This window comes from Bos mutus, chromosome 25 (genome assembly GCF_027580195.1).
Source record: "Bos mutus isolate GX-2022 chromosome 25, NWIPB_WYAK_1.1, whole genome shotgun sequence".
Lineage (NCBI taxonomy): Eukaryota > Metazoa > Chordata > Mammalia > Artiodactyla > Bovidae > Bos > Bos mutus.
This window is the reverse complement of record NC_091641.1, coordinates 30,975,497-30,997,203: the sequence shown is the minus strand read 5'-3', so window position 1 is coordinate 30,997,203 and position 21,707 is coordinate 30,975,497. Positions and strand designations below refer to the sequence as shown.

Genomic DNA, 21,707 nt, shown 5'->3' with positions numbered 1-21,707 from the left:
TTGTATGGGTGAAGGAAGTCATTCCAGATGCAATTGCAGACAGGAGGAGCTTTATAAATGAACCACCCCCGAGGCAAGAGGCAGGCCCTTTTGGTGGTGGTGAGCTTGGACTCAGGGTTCAGTGCCTGGGCTCTTAACTCGTCATCCTCAAATAAGACTGAACCTCCTTGTACCTCTGTCTCCTTGTCGGGGTTGGTGGGGGCGTGTTCCTGCTAGAATGGAGACCCCCTCCAAGGTAGAGATTTATCTCTCTCATTTGCTACTGTGTCTGTAGTACTTGGTAGATGTACAGGGCTTGGTCAATGCAAAATAGAAATTTGTTGAATGAATGAATTTTTGAGCGTTTTTGGATACTGAAGATGAATTTCTTTTAAAAAAATTTTTATTTGCTTATTTTTGTCTGTCTTCTCTGATATCTCAGATGGTGAAGAATTTGCCTACAATGCAGGAGGCCCAGGTTCAACCCCTGGGTCGGGAAGATCCTCTGGAGAAGGAAATGGCAACCCACTCCAGGATTCTTGCCTAGGAAATCCCATGGATAGGGGAGCCCGGCAAGCTATACAGTTCTTGGGGTCACAAAGAATCAGACACGACTGAGTGACTAACATACACATATTTTTGGCTGTGCTGGTTTTTTTGCTGTGTGGCCTTTTTTTCTAGTGGTGAGCAGTGGGACTGCCCTCTGCTTGCAGTGCACAGGATTCTCGTTGCGATGGCTTCTCTTGTTGTGAAGCGAGGGCTCTGGGCTCGCTTCAGTAGCTGTAGCACGTGGGGGCAGCGGTTGCAGCTCCCGGGCTCTAGAGCACAGGCTCCATGGTTGTGCTGCTCGGGCTTAGTTGCTCCAAGGCATGTGGGATCTTCCTAGATCAGGGATCGAACCCATGTCTCCTGCATCAGCAGGTGGATTCTTTACGCTGAGTCACTAGGGAATCCCCGATGAATTTTTGAAGGAGAGAGAATGCTGTGGCTGGGCCTCAAAGGTTGCCTGTGGATGAACTCACGGGGGGGCGGTGCTGGGAACTGGGTCTGTCCCAGGGTGTGTGTTCAGCAAATGTGTATTCTTGATGACGAGGGCCTTTCCCTTTTTTCCCCCACTCAACGCTAGAAGGCTGGAGAAGGCCCCCTGTGCTGGACAGGTAGATGAGGCCAGCGCTGAGCTGCCTTCCAAGTCCACGATCCTGGGAATCGATAGTTGTCCTCCATGAGCAAGCCTGTAACAAAGGTGCTTTTGAAAGGAGAAGCCAGCAGAGCCTTTCAAAGTAATCCGTGACCCATTTTCACAAGCCTGGCAGAGCACAGCGCTTTTGTAGTGGTGATGGGTTATAATTACGACCACTGTATGTTGCCAGGTAAACGACATAATCTGCTGTGTTCACAGAAAGGAACTTTCACCCTCTCCCCTTCTGTGGCCTCCTACCCTTCACTGATCCAGCAGAAATGAGCCCTGAAGTGTCTGGTTTTGTTGGTGGTTTGGCCTCAGTCCCCGGGAAGATACATGGAGTTGGATGAGAGCCTGTGCTCCAGGACAGGCCTGGGGAGCAGCGTCGTGTGCTGCTGTGTGCAGAGGCTGCCCCACCAGGCCACATCTCCTCCTGGCAGCGGGGTGAAGGGTGGGGCTTGTGTAACAAAATAAGTGTGGGTTGAGGTGTCCCTGCCCTCATCTCCGTGGGTCCATGAGCAAATAGTCCAGCTGCTCTGGGCCTCAGTTTCCTCTCCTGTAAAGTGGAGCAGCGGTTTGCATCTGGTGAAATGTCTGAGGCTTCTGTGTGTGGTTGTGTAGGCTGTTCACTGCACAAGGGCCTGTGGCTCTGGGGACCACGTGGGAGCTTTGTTAGGCCCCACGTGCCCCTCACCAGGCCCCTGTGGGGCTGTGGCTGGTGTGGCCCTGAGAGCGTTTGACATGGAGTAAGTGCTCAGTTCAGTTCAGTCACTCAGTTATGCCGACTCTTTGCGACCCTGTCCGCAGCACGTCAGGCTTCCCTGTCCATCACCAACTCCCAGAACTTGCTCAAACTCACATCTGTTGAGTCAGTGATGCCATCCAACCATCTCACCCTCTGTCACCCACTTCTGCTCCTGCCCTCAATCTTTCTCAGCATCAGGGGCTTTTCCAATGAATTGGCTCTTTGCATCAAGTGGCCCAAAATATTGGAGCTTCAGCTTCCACATCAGCTTTTCCAATGAACTTTTGGGACTGATTTCCTTTAGGATTGACTGGTTTGATTTCCTTGTGGTCCAAGGGACTCTCAAGAGTCTTCTCCAGCACCACAGTGCAAAAGCATCAATTCCTTGGTGCTCAGCTTTCTTTATGGTCCAACTCTCACATCCATACTTGACTACTGGAAAAAGCATAGCTTTGACTAGGTGGACCTTTGCTGGTAAAGTGATGTCTCTGCTTTTTAATATGCTGTCTAGGTTGGTCATAGCTTTTCTTCCAAGGAGCAAGTGTCTTTTAATTTCATGGCTGCAGTGATTTTGGACCCCAAGAAAATAAGTAAGTGCTCATGAAACCGTAACTGCTCCTACACTCTTGAGGAATCATTTATGGAGAAGATGGATAAATGTATCAAAAGATCTGGGGAGTAAGGAGAACTGAGATGTGAGTTTGTCTTTGAAGGGTAGATAGGATTCCAGGAGATGTGCCTGGAGGGAGGTGGAGATGCAGCATGTAATCTCACGTGCTCAGTGTCGGTTTTTCCTTTGAAGTATCTCTTCCCACCCCTTCCCCCCTTCCCCCTCTTCCTATCACTTGTATACCATGCCAGGGAAGTTCATGGGAATCCACTGAAAGAAATTTTTAAAGTTTGGGTTATGGAAGAATTTTAATATGGGCAGAAGAGTGTCATGTCCCTACCCCTACGCATCACATCATCTCAGGTGGCTCCAGTTCCCAAGGCCAGCCGTACTCCGTGCCTCGACCTTCGTGTCATTTGGAAACAAATTGCAGACCTCTGGTCATTTTCTTTGTCAGCATCAGTGAGAGGTTTTAAGTGGAGAAGGAATGTGCTCAAGTTTGGGTCATAGGGAGAGTTGGACTGTGAAGAAGGCTGAGCGCTGAAGAATTGATGCTTTTGAACTGTGGTGTTGGAGAAGACTCTTGAGAGTCCTTTGGACTGCAAGGAGATCCAACCAGTCCATTCTGAAGGAGATCAGCTCTGGGATTTCTTTAGAAGGAATGATGCTAAAAAGCTGAAGCTCCAGCCACCTCATGCGAAGAGTTGACTCATTGGAAAAGACTGTGATGCTGGGAGGGATTGGGGGCAGGAGGAGAAGGGGACGACAGAGGATGAGATGGCTGGATGGCATCGCTGACTCGATGGACGTGAGTCTCAGTGAACTCCGGGAGCTGGTGATGGACAGGGAGGCCTGGTGTGCTGCGATTCCTGGGGTCGCAAAGAGTCGGACACGACTGAGCGACTGATCTGATCTGATCTGATCTGAGGCCATTTGAGTGTCAGCTTGTGTGTGGGGCCGATGAGGAGAGAGCAGTGGGAAATGGGGGGCTTCTCAACCAATACTGGGGTGACGGAGATGACAGACAGGGGACAGATCTGAAGATCTGAGGCTGTAGATTCTGCAGGACCAGTGACGCGGCGTGCTGTCCTTGGTGCTGCTTTGTGTCAGACGCTTTTATGACCCCGTGGACTGTAGCCCGCCAGGCTCCTCTATCCATGGAATTTCCCAGGCAAGAAATACTAGAGCGGCTTCCTGTTTCTTACTCCAGGGGATCTTCCTGACCCAGGGAAAGAACCTGAGTCTCTTGCATTTCCTGCATTGGCAGGCAGATCCTTTAACACCTAGGCGCCTGAAAGTCAAAGTGTTATTTGCTGAGTCATTCCCGACTCTTTGCAACCCCATGGACTATAGCCCACCAGGCTTCTCTGTCCATGGAATTCTTCAGGCAAGAATACTGGAGTGGGTTGCCATTCCCTTCTCCAGAGGATCTTCCCGACCCACGGATCGAACTTGGGTTTCCAGGCCAAGGCTGGTGTAAGCTATATGCCCAAAGTCACAGCTAGGAAGTGGGAAAGGGTGGTTTTTAATCCCAAGACTCTGGGCTCTGGAGTTTGTGCTTAAATTCCAGGCTGTGCAGCCCCTCTGGTCATACTTCCCCAGGATCGGTGACCATGTCATTTATTTTTTTTTCTTTTGGCTGCATCACTCAGGATCTTAGTTCCCCAACCAGGGATTGAACCCATGCCCCCAGCAGTGGAATTGCAGAGTCCTAACCACTGGATTGTCAGGGAAGTCCAAGGGTGTGTGAAAGTTGATGGAACCTGTTTAAAAACCTCTGTAGCTGTACAATGCCTCTTGTGTTCTTCTGATGAGAACATGTCTTTCAGCAGAGTGCTAGAACTCAGAGGTTTCGTGTTTGCTTTATTTCCCTCTGTTTCACTCATCTGTCTCAAACGACCTCCAGGAAGGGGTTGGCTGCCCTTTTATTATTGCCATTTCTGTCTGTCCGGCCTTTGCTCTTTAAGGGCTCTTCGTGGAAGGCAGGAAAGAGAAGGTGTTACCTGGGCAGGTTATCGGCTGCTGCTGTGTGCGACCTTCCTTCGGCTTGCCTGCTGTGTTGTCTGAAAGGTTGGGTGTCAGGGGAAGCCAGGGCCAGTGTTGAGGATGGGGACGCCGCAGCCCTGCGGTGGGGCCGCACCAGGTACATAGCATCTGTTCTCAGAGGTGTCCCATAATCTGTTAGTGCTGAATGTTCTGAGTGTTTCCTTCTCCCTCAGGAAACCATAATCCCAGGCAAATGTTTTTAAGCATCCCCTCCTCAATTTCAACTTCCTGAACACAGAGGAGATGAAGGGAGGGAGTCTCTCTTCAGTGTGAACTTATCTCAGCGGCTCTGCGGGTGAAGCCCACATGGCGCTGTCCGGGTGGCACTTGAGGATGGAGCTGGCCCTCCCCCAGCTTCCCGTGAGCCTGTCGCTTGGTGGCTTGGCAGTGTGATGTCCAGGAAGATCAGTCCTGAGGTCCCAGCGTTCTGCCTCACCAGGACAAGCCTGCCTGCCTTTTTGGGGCTGGCCCCACTGCAGTATCAGAGCACAGGGTGGGCTGGAGGGCACAGGAAAACTGGGGAGACTCTGGAGATGCAAGACCCCGAGCCCACGTTGACTTTAAAAATAATCATGACCTAGAAGTTGAGAGTTAGGTTTTATTTGGTGGAAAGTTTAGGACTTCAGGCCTGGGATCCAGCATCTCAAGTGACGCTGAGAGAACTGTTCTGAGGGGGTGGGAAGCAGGGAGGAGTCAAGTTATATAGAAGTTTGTAATAAGGAGGAGGTGGTCTGAACATCAAAAGATTATTGTTAAGGAAAATCAGATATTTCAAGTTAAGGGATTTAGCGCCTTTCTATGGGAAGATGCAGGAGTCTGGGCTCACTGAAATCATTTGTTTTATATGGATCTCAGCTCTCTGGTTTGGCTTTTCACATCTTCAGTTCCTTGCTCACCGCTCGCTGTAGGGTGTTTCGGATGGCTGTCTGGTACCCAGAATTGTTCTTCCTGGGTGCCCTCAGGGCTCAGAAATTCACATTCGGAGGGCCGGAATCACGGATGGCTATGACATCCTTATTTATTGGTGTGGCAGGAAATAATCCATTTCATACCCCTCAGTCAAACTGGCTTTGAACCATCACTTTACCTTGCTGAGCCTTGCTTTCCTCATCTGTAAAATGGACATACATCTCAACCTCCCAGACCATGGCACATGCTCCTGTAAAGTACCTGGAGCAGTGGCTGGCCAGAGGATGCGCTCCCTTGGGAGGAATTCAGGATCACACTCTGTGGCAGGCACCAGGTGCTGCCCATACTCGTCATGTTTTTGTTGCTCATGACAACCTGGACTGCAGGGCACAAGACCCTCATTTTGTAGAAAAGATACCAGGAGTCAGAGGCCACCTGACAGCAGATCGATGGGACCCGAGTTTGACCTCCCCAGCCCTCCTCTTTCTACATCTGATCAGAGGTGGCCTCACTTGGATGGCTCGTTGATGCCGCACGTCCCCAAGTGTCCCTCACTGGCCTTGGAGCGTCTCCGGTTGGCATTTCCTTTGCTGGTTTCCGCAGTGCCTGTGTATGAAGCAAAGACCACGCTAAACAAGTCTTATTTTGGCTGCCGGCCAAGTTGCTGGGTTCCTCTTTGGGACCCTGAGTCCCACAGTCGGGCTGCCTCTGCTCAGGTTCTTGTTCACTCTGGGTGTTCCTTCCTGTACTGCCAGGGTCTCCTCGGGGACTAGGGGGTGTTGGGCAGACTGGTCTGTGATAAGCCAGACTAGGCCTCAGGCACGCCCAGAGACGGTGCCTTTTCCAGGATTGTGCATGTGTGTGGTGATGCTCTCGGTGCTCCACCCAGGTTCCTCATGTCCTCCGGGTCCTCTGGCATCTGGAGGTGCCAGCTCAGCATCCTGGTCATGGTGTATGCAGAGGGGCAGGGTAGAGAGCCTGCCTCAGAACCCGGACCCAGAAATTTGAAAACCAGTTCTGCTGCTTAGGGCTCTCCTGGTGGCTCAGCTGGTAAAGAATCTGCCTACCAACACAGGAGACCTGGGTTCAATCCGTGGGTTGAGAAGATCCCTTGGAGAAGAGAATGGCGACCCACTCCAGTATTCTTGCCTGGAGAATCCCGTGGACAGAGGAGCCTGGCGGGCTATGGCCCACAGGGTCACAAGAGTCTGAGCCTGGCGGGCTATGGCCCACAGGGTCACAAGAGTCTGAGCCTGGCGGGCTATGGCCCACAGGGTCAAAAGGTCGGACGCGACTGAGCGACCGTCGCTTTCACTTCCTTCTGCTGCTTGCTTCCTGTGTGGCCTTGAGCAGGGTGCTTGCCTTCTCCCGCCTTCCTTTTGGTTTGCTGCTCAGGTCCTGAGCCTTACCTTCCTTCTCTGGGAAATGGACATGATCAGGTGGCTGTAGGAAATGCTCACTGTCAGTCTTAGGGCAACGGCAAGTGTGGTTTTTATTTTTTAGCTGTGTGGGGTCTTCGTTGCTGCGTGGGCTCTTCTCTAGCTGAGTGGGGGCTACTCATTGCAGCGCACAGGCTTCTCGTTGCACTGGCTTCTCTCGGTGCAGAGCGCAGGCTCTAGGCACACAGGCTTCAGTCGCTGCAGCGCGCGGACTCCCAGGCTCGAGAGCGCAGGCTCTGTAGCTGTGGCGCACGGGCTCAGTTGCTCCGTGCAATGTGGGATCTTCCCAGATCAGAGATGGAACCCATGTCTCCTGCATTGGTAGGTGGGTTCTTCACTACTGAGCCATCAACTGTAATTTTTTGAGGATGTCTGTGTCCTGGGCTAGTTCTGTACGTGTGTTGTTCAGTTAACATTTGTGATTTTCTTAGTCTTCAAGCCTACATTGACACTGTAACAAGGGAAATACATCTGAAGACCAACAGATGTGGATAACATTGGTTCTTATTTTTCCTTTCTACTCTCTTTACAAATTTTATCCAAAAATGGTCATATTTTGACTTTTTAAAATCCTTTTATTAGTCATTGTCTCTAATAATTATTAATGCAAGATGTTTCAATGATGGCATACGTGATATAGATAGATGCTTCTGAAACTATCTGCGAATAACCTGTTTTTTTTTTTTTAGTATTTCTAATTCATTACAGACTGGAACTTTTGTAAAATGCGGGAAAAAAAAAAACCCAAAACAAAACCCCCCAAAACTAGAAAAACTGTGGAATTCCTGGATTTCATACCAAGATGAGATGGCTTCAAATGTTTTGAAATGCTTACTATGAATTTCTGTGCTTGCCTCAGATGGGTAGCAGACAGCTGACACGCCAGCTGCCACTCACCGCGCCCTCAGGCAGCGCTGTTGCGGAACTCCTGTGTCATCGCAGGAGGAGCCGTTCTGCCCGGGGTGCTTGCCGCTGTCTGGTATTGGCCGGTAGGCTAGATGAGGTTTTTCTCTGGCCGTGGCTTTGTTCACCTCCTTGAGAATCCAGAAGTCGAGAGCTGACAAGTGGAGGAGCTTCCATGACCTCCTGATTCTACAAATGCTGAACCGAAAAGCTCGCAGTTCACATCTGTGTATGTGAACCCTCTTCCCCCCTTGTCTTTGCCAGTGGTTCCCAAGTTTGATTGAGCATCACGGTCACTAGGGTCTTTTAAAAGTATTACTCTGGACTCCCCCATGTTGAATCAGCCTTTCTGGGAGTGAAACCCAGAAATCAGTATTTCTCAGAAGCCCTCCAAGCGTCTAACCATCAGCTTGCTTTGGGAGCCACTGGTCCACACGGGGCTGCTACCGTTTACTCTGTGGGACTGGCTCATCTTCTTAACCCCTGAGGGGCTCGGCTCCTTGCTGTGCCCCAGGGTGGAGGGCAGAGGACACAGGCAGTGGCTCTGACTCTGGTGCCTTTGGCTCATAGCCTGACCTCTCTGAGCCTCAAGGGCCCATGTGTAAGAAGCCCTGCCACTCACAGGAGGGTGGCAAGGGTCGCGAGCTGGGTGATCTAATGCCAGGAAAAGGCCCGATGTATAGTTGGCGTTCACAGGTGTGTTAAGGGACTTCCCTGGTGGTCCAGAGATTAAGACTTTACCTTTCAATGCAGGAGAGGCAAGTTCCATCCCTGGTGGGGAGCTAGGATCCCGCATGCCTCCTGGGCAAAAAGCCAAAACATTAAACAGAAACAATATTGTAACAAGTTCAGTAAAGCTTTTAAAATGGTCCATGTCAAAAACAGCAACAACAACAACAAAACCCTTGAAGACTGGTAGGCACTGGTGAGGGCTTTGTCTCTCAAAGGTGGTTGCAGTATCCTTACCACAGCGGAAGGTTCCAGGTCTCTCCCCACAGCCATTGTCAGTGGGACTCACACATAGCCTGCGCATTTTATAAAATCGAGGTAGATTCTGAGGCATCAAGTCAGTATTCTCTGAGAGTTTGGGAATGTGACCTGAAGAGTGTCAGTTGCTGTTAAAATTTGGGGGTGCGTACGTGCCAAGTCGCTTCAGTCTTGTCCGACTCTTTGCCACCCTGTGGACTGCAGCCCACCAAGCTCTTCTGTCCATGGGGATTCTCTAGGCAAGAATACTGGAGTGGGTTGTCATTTCCTGCTCCAGGGGATCTTCCTGACTGAGGGATCGAACCTGTGTCCTTTACCTCTCCTGCATTGGCAGGCAGCTTCTTTACCGCTAGTACCACCTGGGAAACTGCAGGTATCTTGGTCTAATTAATCAGGACGTGTCTCATTCCATAGCCAGAGGAGGGGCGAAGCAAGATTTACTTGAATGTGATTAGATAGAACATCGTGATATGAAAGGAAATGCCAAAGGCAGTTTTTAAAAAATTATAATCTTTTCATGATTTGGCAGGTCATTATGATAATTCCTGGGATTTTTACAGACTTAAGAGCTTTTTCACAGACACGTTTTTTTTCAGAGAGCATCTTTCCTGATGCTCCAGCTGGAAGGGATTGCTCAGCCTCTTGAATCGCCAAAGGCTTCATCTTATAAAAGCATCTTATAAAGGCATCATCTTCATAAAGGCACCATCTTATAAAGGCATCATCTTTAGCCCAGCTCAGACGTCAGCCTTCTCTGACGCCTTCCCCCAACCCCGTCTGCCAGGAATACTAAATAGGTGTCATCCTGTAGGCCAGCCCTCTGATCGATTGGTTTGGGGTGACTGAGTGTCTTCTTGAGGAAGAAAGCCCTGATTGACTAGTGATGTCTGCCAAGCAGCAGGAAGTGGGGGATAGCAGCAAAACCTGATAGATTTCACTAGGCCCTGTGGTTGGGCTTTTAGGTGGACTCCAGCCATTTGGAGCTAAACTGCTTGAGCACAGGTTTACTCCCTAGCACACAGGATACTCCCTAGCACGGGTTTGCTAAACACAAGGTGAGAGATTTTAAAAGTTTGACATGTATTGCCAAAGAGTCTTGTGACTTAAACTTCTTCAGTCTTTCTCCCCTCTTCTCTCAATGCTAAAGGGCAAAACCCAAATGATGACTGATAAGCAGTCACACGTTATTAGCTCATGAGTTGTGCACCTTCCAGACACAGCTTGGGAGCCATGCATGGTGTTATTTATTCATTTATTTTTGGCTGCGCTGGGTCTTCGCTGCTGCACAGGCTTCTCTCTAGTCGCACCAAGCAGAGGGTCTTCTCTCTAGTCGCACCATGTGGGGGAGTGCTCTCTAGTCGTGGTCGCGTCTCACTGCAGGGGCTTCTCTTGTGGGGCAGGGACTCTAGGGCTTGCAGGCTTCAGTGGTTGCAGCTCGGGGGCTTCGTTGTTCCTTGTCATGTGGAATCTCTCTGGACCAGGAATCAAATCTATGCCCCTTGCCTTGGCAGGCGGATTCTTAATCACTGGACCACCAGGCAAATCCCACGGCTGACTTTTAAGGCAGCCCTGAGCATTGATGGTCCCAGAACACAGCGAGTGCCTGACTGTGATTTAGGGCATGGGTCAGCCATGGGAGGCTGCCTGGCATGTGTCAAGGCCCATCAGAGAAGTGACTCCTGAGTGTTTTCTCTGGACGAGGCCTTTCCTGATTCCTTCCAAGTCCTCCTCTCTCCCTGAGTGCTAGTCCAGTTTGTCTGACTTCTAGGATGTGAACCCCATGACTTCCCTGTGCCTCACCACTGAGAACATTGCCTGGTGAGTGGTCAGCAGTTCTCTGGGTGATGCTCCCGCTTTGGGGGACAGCGAGCCTCTCTCCACAGCCCTCTGAGCCGCTTGTTACGGCTTGGTACTTTTCCATTTGGCTTCCAGAAATCTGCTTGTCCTTTTCTTCCTTTCTCATGTCCCTTTAATGTGATCACCCTCCATACAACCACTTCACATTCACTGAGCCTTTGCCACGCTTGGGCACAGTATTGAGCCTGCTAAGGGCCGCAGCTCATTTCATCCACACTGCGGCCCCTGAGATGAGTGTTGTTTTCTTTTTTTTTTTTTAATTAATTTATTTTTGGCTGCAGTCCATGGGGTCTCAAAGAGTCTGACACGACTGAGCAACTGAACTGAACTTATTTTTTGGCTGTCCTGGGTCTTCATTGCTCCTTACCGGCTTTCTCTAGTTTCCGTGAGTGGGGGCAACTCTTCATTGCGGCACTCAGACTTCTCATTGTGGTGGCTTCTCTTGTGGATCATGGGCTCTAGATAGAGCATGCGGGCTTTGGCAGTTGCAGTGCGTGGGTCGCTAGTTGTGGCTCCAACCTCTAGGGTATGTATGGACTCAGTAGTTGTGGCTCACTGACTTAGTTGTCCAACAAACAGCATATGGACTGTTTCCAGACCAGAGATTGAACCCCTGTCCCTTGCATTGGCAGGCAGATTCTTAACCAGTGGGCCACCAGGGAAGTCCGTGAGTGTGGTTTTTAATCCCCGTTTTGTAGATGACGGGCCTCAGGGTCATAGAGGTTAAGTGACTTGCGCAAGAGCACGCATTAAGTGAGCCAACGAAGGCTTGCCTTGCATCAGAGTCTGAGCCTTTTCAAAGCACCTCTTTCGGCTGCTTTCCTGCCATCCTCTGGGCCTTTGCACCTGTCATTTCCTCTGCTGGTTGTGTCTTTCTCCTTTTTGTTCATAAGGTGAGCTCCCAGAGCTCAGCATGTTTACGGAACATAGAAAACCCTCTGGGTCGAGTGACTGGGGAGAAAACACGAGAGGAAGGGGCAGGAGATGGTGTTAGGGAGAGAGGCTGAAGCCAGATCTGCACGGAGATGGATTTTTATCTTTAGGGCAGTGGGAAGCATTGAAGATTTTAAACAGCAGGTGACAATATCAGCTGTTGCTTTGGGAAGATCACTCTTGCTCCTTGGTGGAGAAGGACTGGGGGACATTGCTCTCTCTCTCATTCCCTGCGGCTGTTGGAAATAGGGAAGGAAGGTCATATGCAACCTGTAAGTGCCCTCAGAGCCTCATAGAAATTCCAGCAGGCAGTGGTGGTGCCTTTTATTTTGATGGTAATGGGAACCGTTTGTGGTTCACGCTTCTCCTCTGAGGCTGGCTCTGAATCTCGAGTTCATTTCTCGTCATGCTATAGTTTGGAAAGAGGTATTTGAGGAGTAGGAAGCTCAGTGTGGTTTATGTAAGGTGAAAGCCGTTTATATCAATAACTGTTTGTGGGGATATGAAACGGAGAAATCCAGGGTTTCAGAGCTTACTTAGTAACAGTGAGCATTGCTGTTTTAATGACTGCTGGAAACTGTTTGTCAGGTTTTGTCTCCTTGGTTCCATAGGATTTCCCCCCCCCATTCTCTAGTGAGATGAAAGCTTTGTCTGATGTGGTCAAGTTACTCTCTGGCTGCAAAATAGAACCAGGGTTTGGACAGTTCGTGATAAACACCACTTGCAGCTGGGATGTTCCAATGTTTTATGCATGTATGGAAAATTGTTTTAACACCCTGGCTTCCACTGCCACACAAAACACAAACACAAAGCAAAACCCTACTTTGCTTTGGAAATGATGGTGACATTTGTTTAAAGCTTGTATGTTGTGGGGGTATATTAGCAGGTATTTAGCAGCAAAATTGGCAGTTGTATGTGTTTCCTGCTTACTGTGTGGTAAATGGATTCTCAGCCCCAAGGAAGCTCGAGGAGGGTTTGTATGATTTCTGCGTGTGCGGAGGAATCAAGTAGGTATTATTAGTGATGTTGTATTTGTTTGTGAAAGGCCTGATGGTCATCTTAAGCTTTTTTATACGGAAATAAGGCAACCGGGGAATATTGATTTTAGGTCTGTATGACACGAGAGTTTGGTCAAAGGCTCAGTGACTTATTCTCCATTAGTTAATTGTGTGGCCATCACAGTATCTGCTGTGCCTTTTTCACTTTGCGTTTCTCACCGGTTTGAATAGGCTGGGCACCTGGGAGACAGAGGGATTGCCATCTGAGTGAAGAGCCACTGAGCAACTTAACAGAAGTATCAGGATTGCAGTGGGGAACCTGAGAAGTTTCATGCTGACTGCACCTGGCTGCTTCCTTGAGTTGCACATGAAGAATTTTTAATTCTTTTAAAGAGCCTGAGTGGTTATTCTCTCTGATAAATGAAAGAATGCTCGTTAATAAGAAACTGAAAAGTAAGGAAAAGTAGAAAGAATGGAAACAAAAATATCCCTTGACTAATGTCAGTATCTTCTGTATTTCCTCCCTGTGCCTTTTACCTTTTATATATATTGTATTCAGAAAAATAAAATGACAGCTTCCCTTTATTCCTTCTGAAGCATCTAGATTTAGGTTAATCTCTTTTTTGCCCATAAAACTTCTCCTTACATCCCTTCTGTATTCTAACAGTATGTTTTATATTTTACCTAGAGTACTTATAAATGTTCTGGTACTATTTATACATTATACTGAATGTAGTAAGACCCTGGCTAAAGTCTTGGGTATAGGAGGGGTGATTTCTTGGGAGGGGCAGGGGGACAGGGGCTGGCTGGGGTCTGCTTGACCTCTACATTTGGCGGGGGCGGGGTGGGGCGCGGGGGTGTGTTCTCTGTAAGGTACTTGCCAGAGTCATCTTTCATGGTTTCTGATGAGCATGGCAAGATTATACCTCACATTTATCTAAAAAATTTTTTTAAATAAATTAGTTTATTTTGATTATAAGCCCCAATAAGATCACTTTTCTTAAAAAAAAAAACTTTTTTTTCTTCTTTTGGCTGTATCACATGGAATGTGGGATCTCAGTTCTCTGACCAGGGATCAAACGTGTATCCCCTGCAGTGAAAGTGTGGTCTTTTAACCACTGGACTGCCAGGGAAGTCCCAAGATCACTCTTACAATCAGAGGAATTACTGTATGCTTTGACCATGCAGGATATCCTTGTTCCCTTTGTATGTTAAACGCGGAAAGATCTGTTATTGATTCTGTGCACCAGTCATAGGCTATCTTATCCCAACCTCCATTTTTTATTTGGGATCAGCCAAGAGTATTGAAGTGTGGATAAATCTGCAGGCTCTCTGCAGGCCTGAGTGGAGGGGCAGGATTGTGGCATGTGGCCCAGTGATCAAGAGCCAGGACTCCAGAGTCAGCCTTAGCTGTGTGGCCTTGATCCTGCTCCTGAGACTCCTCTGACATCATTCCTCTGTCTGTGTGGCAGGAGTAATACCACCTACCTCAGGTGTCTTCCCAGCAGAGAGCAAGCAGGGGCCACTGGGCATCTGTGCTGCCTCAGGCGTGTCGGTCACTCTCCCCATCACCATCCTCAGCAAGGCTCTGATTCTGTTGTCTCGGTTTTCAAAACCAAAGCCTCAGTGAACAGAAATGGTTCATCAGGGACTTCCCTGGGGGTCCAGTGGTTAAGAATCTACCTTCCAGTGCAGGGGATGCAAGTTTGATCCCTGGTCAGGGAACTGGGATCCCAGTTGGTACAGGGCTTCTAAGCCTGTGCACCACACCTAGAGAGAAAACCCACTCACCCCAACAAAGACCCCACATGCCACAACTAAACAAATGCTGCTGCTGCTGCTGCTAAGTCACTTCAGTCATGTCGACTCTGTGTGACCCCAGAGACGGCAGCCCACCAGGCTCCCCCGTCCCTGGGATTCTCCAGGCAAGAACACTGGAGTGGGTTGCCATTTCCTTCTCCAATGCATGAAAGTGAAAAGTGAAAGTGAAGTCGCTCAGTCGTGTCCGACTCTTAGTGACCCCATGGACTGCAGCCTACCAGGCTCCTCCATCCATGGGATTTTCCAGGCAAGAGTACTGGAGTGGGGTGCCATGTTACAGCCAAATAAATTTAATAAAAATAAATTTTACAGCCAAATAAGTTTTTTGTTTTTTTTTAAAGAAAGAAAAGAAGTTGTCAGCCATTCTACTTGTGCCATTAGCAGGGGGCTCTTGACAGGCACAACTCAGATGAGAAAGAAAGCCTTTGCTAGACAAGTGTTCATTTCGTAAGAATAAAAGCCTCAGGTCCAAAAATGACCTGATGTAGTCATATTCTGGACTATAAACTGGGACCATTGATACTACAGTGTTCAGTTCCACCAAATCAAAAACATATTCAGCTTAAATGGGTGGATTTGCATAGCTGATCCATAAGGAAGCAGCGTTCATTGTTTCCAGCTCAACAACCTCTCGGTGCCAGCTGACCAGTGGTGGGCTCAGAGAAGGCGGGATGGGCCGTGGGGAGGGTCTGCCCCCGAGCTTTACCGTCTGGTGCTTGTGTGTTGCAGGTGGCGGAGATGCATGGCGAGCTGATCGAGTTCAACGAGCGCCTGCACCGGGCCCTGGTGGCCAAGGAAGCCCTCGTCTCCCAGATGCGGCAGGAGCTCATCGACCTGCGGGGGCCGGTGAGTGCCTCAGCCTTGCCCAACTTCTGCCCACACTGTCTGCCTACCACCTCTGCTGCCCGCAACCCTTCTGTTACATCAATGTCGAGGGCATGGAAAAGCACAGAGATTAAAAGGGAGAGCATCCAGGTACCCCCACTCAGATGGTGCCCCCATCCAGGTACCAGCCACCCAGGTGGTTGGTGGGCAAGTGAGTGAAGCTTCATCTGTGTTACAGCCACTCCCCATCACTCACATGAGCAGCTGAGCTCTGCCTCCTGTCAGATCAGCGGCGGAATTAGGTTCTCATAGGAGTAGGAACCCTACTGTGAGCTGCACACAAGAGGGATCTAGGTTGTATGCTCCTTACAAGAATCATCCCCAAACCACCCTCCCCTCCACGGCCCATGGGAAAATTATCTTCCATGAAACCAGTCCCGGTATCTAAAGGTTGAGGGCCACTGTAATAGAGGGATTTTAAACTGCAGCCCTCTTGATACTTTGAGCCATTTCCTTCTTTGTCGGGGGCCATCCTGTGTATCATAAGATGTGTAGCAGCATCCCCAATTTCTACTCACTAGAGTCCAGTAGCAACCCCCCGCCACCCCAGTCACAGGAGCCAAGTATATCCCCAGACATTGTCAGATGTCCGCTCAGGGGCAGAATCACCCCTGGTTGAGAAAGCCCCACTGAGTTTGTTCACTTTGTTAAATCTGTAATTCTCTGTTGAACGAAAATACTGCTCTAGTTTAAATCTGGCTTTGCGTTCATAAACATTGGGGTTGTTTCCATTATTTTGCTACTGCAAACCACGTTGCTGAGAGCATCTTGTCCTTTTGTGCACGTTTATAACAGCTTTTTCTTTGCTTTAAAACTTTCTTATGATGTCAGATGTTAATAACACCCAAAGGTTGGCGGGTATGTGATACACTTTGATGTGACCATGGTTTGATTGAACTATTGTCAGTCATAGTCAATCTTATTTCAGATTCCCAACACCTGCTTTCCCCTTCTGTATTGTTTTGAATCAAATATTAGGCATTATTTCATCTCTAGACGTTTCAGAATATAGCTATAAAAATCAAGAGAACAGATAGAGCAATCAAGTATAATTGAAACAAATATCATTGTCAGCCTCTGTTATCAATAATTCATTTATACCAACAAATATCAGTGTTCAAATTTCTTCTTGTCTCATAATTTTCTTAGTTTTTTGAATTGTAGTGAGAAGTGACAGATCTGGGTTTGTGTGCCGTCAGAGACTGGATTTTTCTTTTTTAAACAATTGAAAATTATCAAAATTTGGACTCTTGGCAAACCTTGTTACATACATGCTAAACAGCCAAGTAGCATAAAAGGGTATATTCAGTGAAAAAGAAATCTATTTTCTGTCCCAGAGGCAATAACAGCGATCAGTCTTGGGTTTGTCTTTCTAGAGATGAGCGTGGCTTGAGTAAGCCCCATGCACGTGCCTACGTGTTTAATCACTAGTCACCTGCTTTGTTCACTGTTGTGTCTATTACTTTTCTTCCTTCTAACTATACACTTTAGAGGTCACTTTATTTTATCGATACTTTGCATGTAGGTCCACGTCATTGTTTTAAAGAGTTGCATCGTAATTCTTTGAACTGGCAATACCATAGTTCGTCTAACCAGGCCCTATTGATGGATATATGGTTGTTTTCTGTTTTTATCTTTAAAACAGAGTTGACATAACATCCTTGTGAAATCCCACACTTAGACCAGAAGGTTGTCAGGCAGCTCATGGAGCTCTCTTGACTGGATATAGATCCAGAGTTCTCATCTTACAAGATTCTGGGGCACTGAATCTTCTTTTTGTCCTCCTTCAGAAGAGAGGACCTCTTTCTGTCCTCCTCCACCCGTTGCAGGAAAACTCTTTCTGAGCGCCAGTACCCGTCAGGAGCTCCCAGTTGTCGGAGTTCAACAGTGTGTTGGGCACACATGGGTCTCTGCCTTCCTTATCTCATTTGATTTTTTTTAAGTCTTTATTGAATTTGTTTTTGGCTGGGAGGCACGCGAGATCTTAGCTCCCTGACCAGACCAGTGAACCCCCGCTGCATTGGAAGGCAAAGTCCTAGCCACTGGACTGCCAGAGAAGTCCCCTCTCATTTGAAGTCCAGCCTGTGAATCAAATGAAATTAGCCTCCTCTTGAGTAAGCACGGCAGCTGAGATGCAGAGGGTTCAGGCCCCGCTGGACTTATGATTAAGCTCCAGCACGGTGCTGGGCCCCCAGCCCATCGGGCTCCTTCAGCTCCAGGTCCTTTGCTTTCTCCCTCTGTGGGGCCTTTGCTCCCGTCCCTTCTGCCTGGAGTAAGGCTCTGGGCCCAGGCCACTCACCATCAGAATCACCTCCTCAGGAGACCCAACAAGGGCAGATTTTCCTTGTCAAGTGTGATGTTTGTATGTATCTCTCTCTCCTTCTCTTACTATAATTTTATGTTTATCTCTCACTAATCAGTGTCTCGAGGCACCACCACCTCTTTGAGGGTAAGTGCCCTGTCTTTTTCCCTTTAAATTCCAGTGATTCACACAGTAGGTACTTAATGACTGTAAGTTGACTTACAGAATGAGTGAGTGAATGTCAAGTAGTAAGTGGTGGAGTCCAGGTTTCCCTGGACCCCTGATAAGTGACCCATCTTCTCTCCTCGTGCCGCACTCCCTTTGGCCTCCAGTCTGGATGCCCATGAGGGCAGTGCCATCCTTTACCCAGAGGCAGCTCACACTGTCATCAGAGCCTTTCCGGCGGGCAGGCTGTGATGGCCAGCAGTCAGGAGAGAGTAAGTGGTCCTGCAGGCTGTTGGGAAGAGCTGGCCTTTCTGACACTGGCCCAGGGAAGCCCCTTGACCTTGTCGATTTTGCCTCAGGCCCGCTCTAGTCATCTGCCTAGAGCCAGGCAGCCTGGACAAAGGAGGGAGGCAGCCGTGAGCTCAGTTTCGGTTCTGGAGCCCACTCTTCCTTCCCAGGTGGTGCTAGCGGCAAAGAACCCGGCTATCAATGCAGGAAACATGAGACAAGAGTTCTATCCCTGGGCTGGGAAGAGCCCCTGGAGGAGGGCGTGGGAATGCACTCCAGTATTTTTGCCTGGAGAATCCCCATGGACAGAGGAGCCTACTGAGGCTGTGGTCCATAGGGTCGCAAAGAGTCGGATACCACTGAAGCGACTTAGCACGCCTGCATGCTCCCGCCCGTCCTGAGGGGCCTCTGTTGGGGGAGGCTCTTCTCATTGCCACTCTCTGCTGCCCTCAGATTAGACTTCCTCCCAGACACCAGAGTATTCAAGGGCCTCAAGGGCAGGGAGGGGTCTGCTGTGTTTGGAAGCCCTGGTTTCCTCTTCTATCGGGTGGCTTTGGGGATTCCACGAGATGCTGCTGGTAAAGGCACTTGTTGGTGGGCACTGGGGCGGAGGGGGGTGGCCCTGTTTTCGTCTCTGAATCTCCATGCCCAAGACTGTGCCTGACACAGAGTAGGTGCTCCATTAAGTGTTTGCTAGGTGAGAACTTCACTGTTTAGAGCAGAGGACAATTCCATGGAGCAAATAATAATTTTTCTTTTGGTTGCACCTGTTGGCCTGTGGGATCTTCCCTGACCAGGGACTGAACCTGTGACCCCTGCAGTGAGAGTCAGAAGTCTTAACCACTGGACCGCCAGGGAAGTCCAGATGGTAATTGCTTTTTTAGAGATAGGTACAAAGACACAGTGTCTTCTCAGTGGTATGTTTTTATGACTTTTAAAGTAAGTCGTTTATTTTAAGGAGGAGTTTGGGATTAAGGGTTGAGTTTTTTCCTTTTATTTTTTTGAATGCAAGTATTTTTAGGACTCTCTCCTCATTATTCTCTCCCCCTCTGGTATGAGATGTGAATGAACGCTGGAGTTTTTGTTTGTTTGTTTTTTTAAACCTTTTAGCAGGATTTGATTACAGCCCTGAAAATTCTCTGGGAGAATAGCTCCTATTTTGAATAAATGGGGACAGAGTCTTGTAAGACGGCAGGGTGCGGCTGTCAATTACAGTCACAGCACATGGAGAGCAGCTCAAATTTGGTCTCACTTTATGTGACTGCACTTGGATTGCTCCCTTTCCTGCCGCCTCTGTGGGTCTCTGTTTCCCCGTCCCATGTGCTGTTTAAGTTGATCACCTCCGCTTAAGCAGAAAAGACGGCGCCGCCTGGTACGGCTGGAGGTCTGTAGCCTCACTTCCCTGACTCGAAGCATCAGCCCTCCTGGCTTGTTCTCCTGCCACCTGTCCCCTCCCTTGTCTGTGTGATGAGAGCCATTCACTACGTGGCGTGCACTTTTACCTTTCCCCAGCACAGTATAGTCATTCGGTCCATTTTTCAGCTTAGCACACCGAGGCACAGAGGTTTTAGGACTCACCCCGAGGCACACAGCTCTGAGGTTCCACAAGATTGCAAATCCAGGACCATATCATTCTTCAGTGCTGTGCTGCTTAACTCTCCTGTTTCTCGTTCCTTTTTCATTTCAAGCAGGGTTTAATGTCTTTTGTCCTCCAGGCACAACCCTCCTGGCGATTTTAAAGGTTCCCATCCCTCTGTGGCAGAGTTCTCAAGCATTCCACTCCCTGCCCACAGACTGCATCTTCCACTGCCTCGTCTCCTCCTCTAGCTTTTTCACATCAAAGTGGGTTGTTGTTGTTTTTTACTTAACTGATCACTTCATCTTGACATCAGACTACACTCTTTGGAATTTGTAATCTAGAGAAGGTGGAGTATTCTGAGAGCAGAATAGTTTCCTGACTGTAAAATAGTGATTGGAAGGATGCATTATAGGTGGTGGTGGTTGTTCAGTCACTAAGTCGTGTCCAACTCTTGGTGACCCCTTGGGCTGCAGCACGCCAGACTTCCCTGTCCTTGACCATCTCCTGAAACTTGCTCAAACTCATGTCCATTGAGTTGGTGATGCCATCCAACCATCTCATCCTCTGTCATCCCCTTCTGCTCCTGCCTTCAATCTTTCCCAGCATCAGGGTCTTTTCCAGTGAGTCAGTTCTTCACCTCAGTTGGCTGAAGTATTGGAGATTCAGCATCATCAGTCCTTCCAATGAATATTCAGGGTTGATTTCCTTTGGGATTGATAGGTTTGATCTCCTTGTAATCTGAGGAACTCTCAAGAGTCTTCTCCAGCACCACAGTCTGAAAGCATCAATTCTTGGGTGCTCAGCCATCTTCATGGTTCAGTTCTCACATCTGTACATGACTATGGGAGAAACCATAGCTTTGACTCTGTGGACCTTTGTTGATCAAGTGATGTCTCTGCTTTTTAATATGCTGTCCGGGTTGGTCATAGCTTTTCTTCCAAGGAGCAAGCGTCTTTCAATTTAGTGGCAGCAGTCACCGTCTGCAGTGATTTTGGAGCTCAAGAAAATAGTCTGTCACTAGGTGGTACATATAAAAAAGAAGAGGGTATTGTGATAAATCATCTCGAACAAAGATGGTCAGGAGGCCTCTCTCTGTAGCACTTTCCACCAGGGCCATCCGTGAAGGGTAGAGCTGGCACACCTCTTACGTGTTTATTTCCCCAAGAACCATCTTTTCTAAGATGCTTTCCAAGAGATGCTTTTAGGAAACTTAGGGCCGAGTTACATATCACATTCGTTACCCACACATGCTGCAGGGAGACCCTGACAGCCTGGGCTGTCCCATGAAGCTGCCCCAACCCGGGACCCACAGAGCTTGGAGGGGGAGGTGGCATTGCATGACTGTGGGGTGCCCTGGACCTGCCCCTCTGGAGGCGAGTGACCGACTGGGTGTTTAGTCTTGGGTTCCACTGCCCTCCCACCTGCCACCCCCATTGGCCTGGCTCTCGGTCATCTGAACTCCTGTGTGTCCCCGGGCACTTTGAGCCTCATGCACACAGGCTCCCAGAGAGGGGCCATGCAGGGCTCTTGGATTCCCTGCGCTCTCTTTTTCAGCCTCTCGTTTATTTACTTGGCTGCATCCGGTCTTAGTTGCGGCACGCAGGGTCTTCATTGTGTTGCAGGATCTTTCACTGTGGCGTCCGGGCTTAGTTGCTCTGCAGTATTTGAGATCTTAGTTCACCATCCAGGGCTCGAACCTGCATCCCTAGCACTGCCAGACATGTTCTTGACCACTGGACCCCAGGGAAGTCCATCCCTCTGCTTTGTAATCTCTTTTTCTGTCTCTCTGTCTCTCTCTTCCTCTCTACTTCTCCTTTTTTCTCACTCTCTGTCCCTTTCTGTCTTGACCACTGGACCGCAGGGAAGTCCATCCCTCTGCTCTGTAATCTCTTTTTCTGTCTCTCTGTCTCTCTCTTCCTCTCTACTTCTCCTTTTTTCTCACTCTCTGTCCCTTTCTGTCTTGACCACTGGACCGCAGGGAAGTCCATCCCTCTGCTCTGTAATCTCTTTTTCTGTCTCTCTGTCTCTCTCTCCCTCTCTACTTCTCCTTGTTTCTCACTCTCTGTCCCTTTCTGTCTTGG

General features: G+C 48.9%; 1 protein-coding gene across 3 annotated transcripts in view; it reads left to right on the top strand.

The window, feature by feature from the left end:
• The window catches only part of SNX29 (sorting nexin 29), a 591,844-nt gene that overhangs the window by 349,074 nt on the left and 221,063 nt on the right, over nt 1–21,707 (top strand). For all 3 annotated transcript variants that reach the window (XM_070363126.1, XM_070363128.1, XM_070363127.1), the window contains one exon: nt 15,137–15,253. In XM_070363126.1, the coding sequence (XP_070219227.1) occupies nt 15,137–15,253 (117 nt within the window). The remainder of the gene's footprint in view (nt 1–15,136; nt 15,254–21,707) is intronic.